This window comes from Glandiceps talaboti, chromosome 3, assembly GCF_964340395.1.
Source record: "Glandiceps talaboti chromosome 3, keGlaTala1.1, whole genome shotgun sequence".
NCBI lineage: Eukaryota > Metazoa > Hemichordata > Enteropneusta > Spengelidae > Glandiceps > Glandiceps talaboti.
Window position 1 is genome coordinate 31,949,060 of NC_135551.1, and position 9,895 is coordinate 31,958,954.

The following is a 9,895-nucleotide window of genomic DNA, read 5'->3' on the forward strand; positions in this document are numbered from 1 at the left end:
TGATTTGTACATTTGGCGGGAAAATGATTTCACATCTAGGGTTAATGTCCAGGTTCTATGTATAGAGAATGAGCTTGAAGACTTGGAGCACAAGTCACCTTGGATTGTCATTAATATATAAAAATATTTATTATAACCAGGTCGTAATAAATTGAGATTACAGGCAAGACCATTTATTTTGTATGACTGTCATTATGTTTTAAATTTTGATACGTTAGTCGACCGGCTATCTTGGCGCCAACGAAATAAATGCAAAACAACTATGGATGGAGAGATTTTATGATTGCGATAGCAGTACTGAATTTTTTCCAGTGGTTTTTAGTACATATATAGTACACTTAATGTAAAGAAAATGCCTTGACCAAGTGTAGCCCAATACAACAACATGTATGCCGAAATACTTCAATGGGGTTATAAATCAACATACAACAATATACCCTATACTTGTAGGGACTATGCCCAAACCATGTCAACTAATGTTTAGCTACTATTTGCCAAAATTCATACCCCTACAACAAATTTAGAAATCTTAAACTGAGGTTCCATTTCGCCAAGCGCCAGCGATTGTACAATATGTACAGACATAATGAACATTAAAATGTATGCAGTCAAAAACAGTGGTTAAATATGTGCACAGATGCTTTGAAACCAATACCGTGTGGTGTTTTACGAATTTGTTGGACAAATAAGTCACGCTGTTATTTTTACATCATATATCAGTTTCTGATGCGAGCACTATCAGTTGCTAGATACTTTCATACAAAATAAATGGTCTTGCCTGTAATCTCAATCTTATTACGACCTGGTTATAATAAATGTATTTATTAATATCAATCCACGGTAACTGTATGGTTCCGACTATGCGAGAATGAATGTTCATAACTCTGATTTGATACAATGGAAATGTCTAACCCATTGTAGTACTTTTCTGACGAGATGTCCTCCAAAATCTTCCAAATTATTTGCTGTTTGTAGATTTTTCTTCAATTGTAATGTTGGAGTAAAAAATTAAATATCAACGTGGAACAAAGTATTGCCATTAAAGATGATAAATTTACGGAGTGTGTTTTTGTAAACTTACACACTATTCTTCATTATTTTCAAAATGTAAACAACTAACAATGGAAAATTCGATACCAGTTGACCTTTACTTGTGCCTCGAAATCTTGAGATGGATAGCCATTAACAAAGTTGCAAGATGTAATTTTACAGTAAACAGAAAAATGGCCTACAACCAAGATCGTAGTTCTACGGAAAGTAAGTCTACGCAACATCATTAGAATTGAATCAACATTCTATTTCTTTCTGTTTGAAAATGTCGCTCAGTGAAAGTCTGTTTGCTTGTGTTTATGACTCTAGTAACTACAAGAGTGTAACTGCAACAGTGCTTCACAAAAGTGATAATCAGTCAAGATTTCAAGACACAACTTCTTCAATACCAAAACAGTTAGTTAACCCACAACAAACACAGTGGCTGGACCATTATTCAAAACAATGTTTCCACTATTAAATAAACCATGTCTGTTTGTATCTATCATTGATACATGTTACACACATTACAGGTAAGCGGCAGAGTCAAAGGAAAGCAATGGCAACAGCTAGGTTCAATTACACTGATGTTGAGTACACAGTATCTTCAACACAACTTTGGTCTTGGTTGTATCACATTACAGCGAGATATGGAACAGTACACTTGGCATATAACATTATAATATACCTATAATCACGTCGCTATGTATTACTATGGAGAAATCTCGAGCTTTGCCCGGGCAAACAAAGTTTACAAAAACACACTCCGTAATTTTATCATCTTTAATGGCAATACTTTGTTAAACGTTGATATTTAATTTTTTACTCCAACATTACAAATGAAGAAAAATCTACAAACAGCAAATAATTTGGAAGATTTTGGAGGACATCTCGTCAGAAAAGTACTACAATGGGTTAGACATTTCCATTGTATCAAATCAGAGTTATGAACATTCATTCTCGCATAGTCGGAACCATACAGTTACCGTGGATTGATATTAATGAATATATTTATTATAACCAGGTCGTAATAAGATTGAGATTACAGGCAAGACCATTTATTTTGTATGAAAGTATCTAGCAACTGATAGTGCTCTCATCAGAAATTGATATATGATGTATATATTTAACCACTGTTTTTGACTGCATACATTTTAATGTGCATTATGTCTGTACATATTGTACAATCACTGGCGCTTGGCGAAATGGAACCTCAGTTTAAGATTTCTAAATTTGTTGTAGGGGTATGAATTTTGGCAAATAGTAGCTAAACATTAGTTGACATGGTTTGGGCATAGTCCCTACAAGTATAGGGTATATTGTTGTATGTTGATTTATAACCCCATTGAAGTATTTCGGCATACATGTTGTTGTATTGGGCTACACTTGGTCAAGGCATTTTCTTTACATTAAGTGTACTATATATGTACTAAAAACCACTGGAAAAAATTCAGTACTGCTATCGCAATCATAAAATCTCTATATCAATAGTTTTTTTTATTTATTTATTAGGTTGGCGCCAAGATAGCCGGCCGACTAACGTATCAAAATTTAAAACATAATGACAGTCATACAAAATAAATGGTCTTGCCTGTAATCTCAATTTATAACGACCTGGTTATGATAAATGTTTTTATATATTAATGACAATCCAAGGTGACTTGTACTCCAAGTCTTCAAGCTCATTCTCTATACATAGAACCTGGACATTAACCCTAGATGTGAAATCATTTTCCCGCCAAATGTACAAATCAGAAATTATCGCGCCCATCTGAAACGTTGCGTAGTTTCTTTCAAATTTTATTCTTTATGTAACATGATTATTTTGTAACAGATTTATCGCTAAATAGTTGCAAATTTATGTAAATAGTGGATTTCAACGTCATATAACTGTTTAAACTTTAAATTAGATTCAGTGAGAAAGATGTACTCTAAGGTAACCTGTAGAAAGCATTAACAATTTCATCTACTCTATTATATATCGAAGCATGCAGCAGAAAATAATTGAAAGGACTTGCTTCCTCTTATTTGTCGTATAATATCTGAAATTGCTTCCCATGCATATTTCAATATATTACTCTCCATTTTTAAGAAATTGTCACCAATCTACGCATGAAATGTGCTACGAGATGAGATAAGGTCGATTTTTTTTTATAACAATGTCAAACGCAAAATCCTTCAAAACTGCAAATTTCAAAAACATCATACATCGTAGTCTTTGATTTTATTTAATTTCTTTGTACTGGTCGACATGCACCTACCTGTATCTAAAGTATGCATGAATAGCCAGGGTTTTGTGGTATTATTAAGTTATGATACCTTGCTATATAATGTGAGAATAAACCCTAGGGCTGTCACTGTACGAGAAGATTAAGAGACCACACCCATCCTTTGCTCTGGGACTTGTTAATACTTGAGGCACAGATTGCCACATGATACCTTTTATATATTTAACTTCTCAACAATGTATCAAAGGTTGACTTTTCACGCTTGGATCGGAATAAACAGTTATACCTCACAAGGATACACTGGCATTTCCCTAACTAACAGAACACATTAACGAGTACCGAACATTAACAGTGCGTTTGCAGACATTTCAATTATTTGCAAGATACATGCAATAGTTCAATCAGCAAGTGAGTCATAGACAATCAGCAAGTGAGCCGCAGACAATCTGGAGATGGGAACACCATTTAAAGTTGTAAAATTTGTTTTGTTCATCATTATCGCAATGGAAATAAGAGGTATGTGATACATATATGAACTCGATTTTGCCCTACTCTGTATGTCTAAACGGGTGATTAGTAACGTTCCCTGTTTGGTGTTGATTGAGAAACATACAAATTTAATATATTCATCCATTCATCTGTATGTGTCTGTCTGTCTATATGTCTGTCTGTCTGTCTGTCTGTCTGTCTGTCTGTCTGTCTGTCTGTCTGTCTGTCTGTCTGTCGGTCGGTCGGTCGGTCGGTCGATCTGTCGATCCGTCCGTCCATCCAGTTCTCTGGCTATAATATCCAGATTAATCCATTCAGCCATCACAGGGAGATGTGGATGCAAATATACAAATCAGTAAACAGACAGGTATTCCGTTTGTTGCAAAAATAGTTGTATGTGGGATCTTTTTGTCACCGTCTAATCTCCATGTGTATACATGTACGTTGTTTTTATGTGTATACGTTGTTTTATGTGTTATAGTACAGGGATATACTGCAGAGGATCAAAGGCTGGTTTGGGTGTAGACGCTCGTAGCCTGTGTCATACCGAAATCACTTCCAACGATAAGGGAATCATACAATGGCCAAGTGTAAAGGTTGGTGACACAGTAGAGAGACCATGTCCCTATGGTACACAATACTATGGCATCTTCGTTGTGCAGAGATCATGGTAAGTTAAAATTTTAACCTCTTTGATTTGCAGTTACCTCATTTGCCATTTTTCGGTTTGACAGTGTTTGTATTGTCAACCTAAATGTCTACCAACATACCAGTCTACTTATACATGTAATTGCCTCATGGAGAAAGAATACATTGTTCGAAACGTGTGTTAATATTTCAGTAGCCTATTACTTGCGCTGATGAGATACATCAGTAGCTGGTCGTACCTCCTAGCCACCCTCACCCCTACCCCCATGACCCAAGGGCTAGAAGGTGTGACAAACTAACGATGTATGATACTTCACCTTTCTTTTGACCGACTAACTGATTAATCCAACAATTGAATGAATGAATGAATGAATGAATGAATGAATGAATGAATGAATGAATGAATTGATGGATGGATGGATGGATGGATGGATGGATGGACGAACGAACAGAGGGTTGGTTGGTTAGTTGGTTGGTTGGTTGGTTGGTTGATTGATTGATTGTGATTGATTGATTGATTGAATGATTGATTGATTGATTGATTGGTTGGTTGATTGATTGATTGATTGATTGATTGATTGATTGATTGATTGATTGATTGATTGATTGATTGATTGATTGATTGATTGGCTGACTGACTGACTGACTGACTGACTGACTGACTGACTGACTGACGGACTGAGACATGTGAACCATCCAATTACTAGAGATGGTGATCAAATGTAGATTAATGTAGTTATGCCATAAAACGGTAGATTTTACTTTGAAATAATTATTTGTGAACAGCAATGTAACGATGCAACCATTGTTAGGCTTATTTAAATATAAATGTACCATTTAAAGCATATGATATTTCTTGTTATGTCTGTTAGTTTGCAGGTATCGGGCATACGACGACCAGTATGGGGGGAGTATAACACGTCAGAGTGTATTCCTGAAAGTCAAGCAGGGCTTGGGCAACGCCTAAGACATTTAGCCGGTACATATATACCTGCAGGTATGTAACGACGAAACCTATATCACTATTGTGTTGTGTTGTTAGCGTACGCGTATAAGAATTATGAACCTATCATTACTGTATGTTAGGGTATATGTCACTAATGAGCACCTTGATAACCTAGGTTCTCCTAGATCTCAGATCGTGAACTAGCAGTAACTGGGGTATATTTTTTTGATCAGACAACCACAAATATATTCAATAAAAGTATTAATTAAAAATAATTAATAAAGATCAATTCGAAGTTTATTTTACCTAAAAGTAGTGTAGTAGTATGTTGAACTTGTGATTCATTGCGACACTGATTTCTTGGGTGCGGACCCTAAAATAAATTTGACTAGATATATTGCACCATACTATGTTTACGGATGCATATGTTTACCCACAGGTGATTCAATACTGTGAAGGGAGTCTCATTTATTGCTAATAAAACAGTTTCGAAAAATTAGTTGCAGTTAGTACCCCTTTAAAATATGTATATGTTTCCAATCTCTAATCATGATGCAATCCCACAGGAAACATATTTGGTAAAACACACCCACATCCTAAATGCGAAGTCATTAAAATCATAATTTCTCTGCCATCACTGACGCACACACGCACACACACACACACGCACGCACTCTCCGATGATGCCTTATAATTAGACAAACTCGAAAACATTGAAAAAAAATTTGTTTTTAGAAAACCAACTGAAAATGTTTTGAAAATGTCCAGTTATCGAAGATATACAGAAGCAAGAGTTTGTAGACCGATTATTTGAGCTTAAGCCTTTAATGATTCATAAAATCATACAAATATTCTATGATTGTAGATTATAAACCTTTTTCCATTTGTCTCTTATTTCGTGATTTTTCTGAGATGTAGTGTGTAATCAAGAATATCGAATTATTGATGACTTTATACTCTTCAGTAGTGTACTGAATTTGAAAGCTGGTCCATATATTTAAAAACCAAAAACCAAATCCTCTGTTTCAAATATCAAAATATTACTAGCTTATCAAACTATTACTAGCTTATCAAAATATTACTAGCTTATCAAAGTCTTAGGTCACCTTATGGCCTATTTTGGGTTTTTACTGCTTAAGCAAATGTGATAAATTTTACATCATAATGTTTAAGTCTTGGTGATCTCTTTCAAAACTTACACGTTCCAAGTGAAAATACCGCAAAACCATAATTGTTAATCAATGTTTTTGAATGTACTTTTACCAGCAAAATATCAAAATATTGCAGGTAAATAAAAACCCAAAATAGATCAAATGTTCTCGATACAATTGATCCTTAGTCATAAATTGATGCCGGCATTATTCTCTCAAAGTAATAATATTTATAAACCATTACCCAAATCCAAAAACTCGAAGTATATCTTGTATCAAGTTATTGGCTATGAAGTTTAGTCAACCTTTGAGTCAAACTTACAATCACGGAATCTATTAGTTATCAAACAAAAAAATGAAGAAAAACACTCCCATATGACCAGGCAGATGTTAAAGGCACAGACATCAAACCTTCATAATTTGTTTTATGATAATATTAAAGATTTTAAGAATTAGTTCATGGTAATCATTTTAACTCATCCATTGCAGTTCGGTAGTTTCAGCATTCCTTTAACTTTTTTTGTGGAAAAATACACTTACTCTAAGAATATATTCACCCGTGTGGTTTTACATTATCAGCAGCAAAAATACAAATGTACATGACCCGATTGTTGCTAAATTAAGCTACGTTAGAAAATATGTTGACAACTATGAAGGAACAAGAGCTCAATGAAACCATGTAAGTCATAGCTCTTTGATCCACGGTATACAAGTACCTATTGTGTACTGTGTTCCGGTCCCTGGCTCTTTGACAATAAGTATTCTCAAAGCAAAGCCCTAACAACGTGAATGAGAGACCACAAGTCTAACAAGTACCACGTTTTACATTCAAAAATATGACATGACTGGCACAATTTATGATACGAGTATGCCACGTGATCCATAACATTGACCTTCAACTCATGATGGCTAAGGTTTACGACTCATTTCAGTCAACAAAACTACAAAATTCAACTAAAAGCGTCATTTCTGAGTTTTGCAAGTTCATTCAAAAAATATATTCAAACAACTAAGTTTTGAGATATAAAGTCTGAATAGGTAGAAGAAACATATCGTTATTGAATTGTGAAATTGCTCACAAAAGTTTTTCGAGATATTTTGGAATGATGTTAATTTTCATTAGTGTCGCCACTTCCTGTAGTAATGAGTACCGATTTGCAACAGGTTTCCTAATTAATTTTGGATTTGTCGGACGGGTTTGGTTCTGTGCATTTGGTTCTTGATACAGTGGGTAATAGGAACTTCAGGAAAGTGACGTTAACTGTAAAGATATGTCTAAGTTAGTGAATGACAAATTGTAGTTTTAGCTATCTGTCATTGTTGGTTTTTAAGGTGGCAAGACGGCAGGATCATGAATGAGGGGAGTCGGTTTCTTGATAATTTTGCTGTGTCAAGATATTTTACATAGCGTTATAACTCTTTTTTTAAATCAATATCTCAGCATTGAAGACTTGTTCAACTATCTATTAAATATAATTCAAGCTGCCATGTCGAATGAAGACTTTGTTGTGATACTATACTACGTACTACCATCGTGACGTCAACATGTCGTTTTAGTACATGAATACCACTATCACCGACATAAACAATCCAATTAATGATCCCCCAAAGGTGGTCATCTGATTGGCGGCACCAACAGCACCAGCCTATGAAAAGTGAGAGAAGGGTGAAATTAAGTATAATTCTAAAAGCCATGTGAGTATGCAATAAACGATCTGAAAGATAGTTTCCACTGTTGCATTATTCTATAGACTCCAGATAATGATTGCTCAATTCACACGTGTCAGGGTTTCTGATATCTCTCTATAAGCAATAGTCGAGCTAAGTTTACATGTTTGTATCATGACGCACATAGAGAGGATGCTGTATTGCAACTTCATTATCTAATTATTGTACCTCCTGAAACACAGTTAACCGCTACTTGCAGTTGACTGAACTCCAACCTTGTATTAAGATAAGTCATAACCGATCCGATGACGTAATTTACTTACGTATAAAAATGTTCACGCAATTCATATTATGCAATCAATTGTTCTAGCAATGCCAGAAGCCAATCGTAATGTTATAGAAGGCATGCATCAACATTAACATTATACTGGAATGCGGTTTTCACTTACATTAAGCTTGTGCCACGTTAATGTCAGTGAAAATGTTGTGCTATGGAAAAAGTTGGCACCTGAAATGTTTGATTGCGACGTTAAAACAAGGGACTTCCGTTCTTTTCTACATGTAAATGTTGTTGTCTGAAACAACTTCCATTAAAAACACTACAAACACGAGAAAACGCGTTAATAGCCTTAATAGCCTTAATAAACTCTATTGCTTGGCAATAGTCAGATTTTAAGACTGAAATACTGACCGGCAATAAGGCAAAATTAGTGAGATGGTTGCATTCACAAACAGTGGTGTCGTCATCTTCATTTTGGGTTAATTTACAACCCTCTCTGGACCAGGCTTCATTTCCTTCTGCTCGATAAAGAAGAGAAAATTGTGTTTGCATCATTAGAGGTAAAACATTGTTATTATCATAGCTATCCCTATCGTTTAATGTAATAAAATACAATCTTGGTGTGTGATTTCATAATATAGATATGAAAAGAAACACTACATGTATACACCACACACACACACACACACACACACACACACACACACACACACACACACATACACGCACGCGCACGCACGCACACATACTCATTCATTCATACATACATACATACATACATACACACATACATACATACATACATACATACATACATACACACACACACACATACATACATACATACATACATACATACATACATACATACATACATACATCTTTCTGTCCAATGAACCCATCGACAAAGTAATATACTGACTATCTGTCTGTCTGGTCATGGAGGCATTAATACCTGGGTGACAGTTTAACTACAGGGGCTCACGCTTAGTTAGTTATATTTGCAAAAACACACAGAATAAACAAAAACAAACAAACAAACAAACAAACAAAATAGGGTAATTACAAATTAATATCAACAATGTTTTCCTAAATGTGAAATGGTCGCTATTGTCATAGCCCCTTGTGAACATTTCACGTATTGTCAGTAATTCTTTTTGCATACAGCCATTGTTGATATTGATTTAAAATTACCTTATAGTTCAAGTTTGTCAGTGTTTATATGTTGTTTGTTTGTTTGTTTGTTTGTTTGTTTTCATAATATAACTAACTAAGCCTGAACCCCCTGTGGGTAAATCGATTTCTAACTCACCATCCCAGAAGGCACAGACATGTTCACCAGCCTGAAAAAGAAGAAAATTAAAAAAAGTTAAATATGTCATGTATGTGCACAAAGTGAAAATTAGTAGAAGGTACACAATAAGAATACACTGCACACCTTTCCACGGCTATCAAA

The 9,895-nt window shown here is 34.8% G+C and overlaps 1 protein-coding gene across 3 annotated transcripts in view; it reads right to left on the reverse strand.

Moving 5' to 3' along the window:
- Positions 1–6,134: 6,134 nt before the first annotated feature.
- Positions 6,135–9,895, reverse strand: part of LOC144432603 (adhesion G-protein coupled receptor G6-like) — a 13,970-nt gene continuing 10,209 nt past the window's right edge. For all 3 annotated transcript variants that reach the window (XM_078120856.1, XM_078120855.1, XM_078120857.1), the window contains 4 exons: positions 9,878–9,895; positions 9,752–9,782; positions 8,851–8,957; positions 6,135–8,137 (listed from right to left, as the gene is read on the reverse strand). The exon at positions 9,878–9,895 is cut by the window's right edge and continues 99 nt beyond it. In XM_078120856.1, coding sequence (XP_077976982.1) covers positions 8,045–8,137; positions 8,851–8,957; positions 9,752–9,782; positions 9,878–9,895 — 249 coding nt within the window. In that variant the 3' untranslated portion in view covers positions 6,135–8,044. The remainder of the gene's footprint in view (positions 8,138–8,850; positions 8,958–9,751; positions 9,783–9,877) is intronic.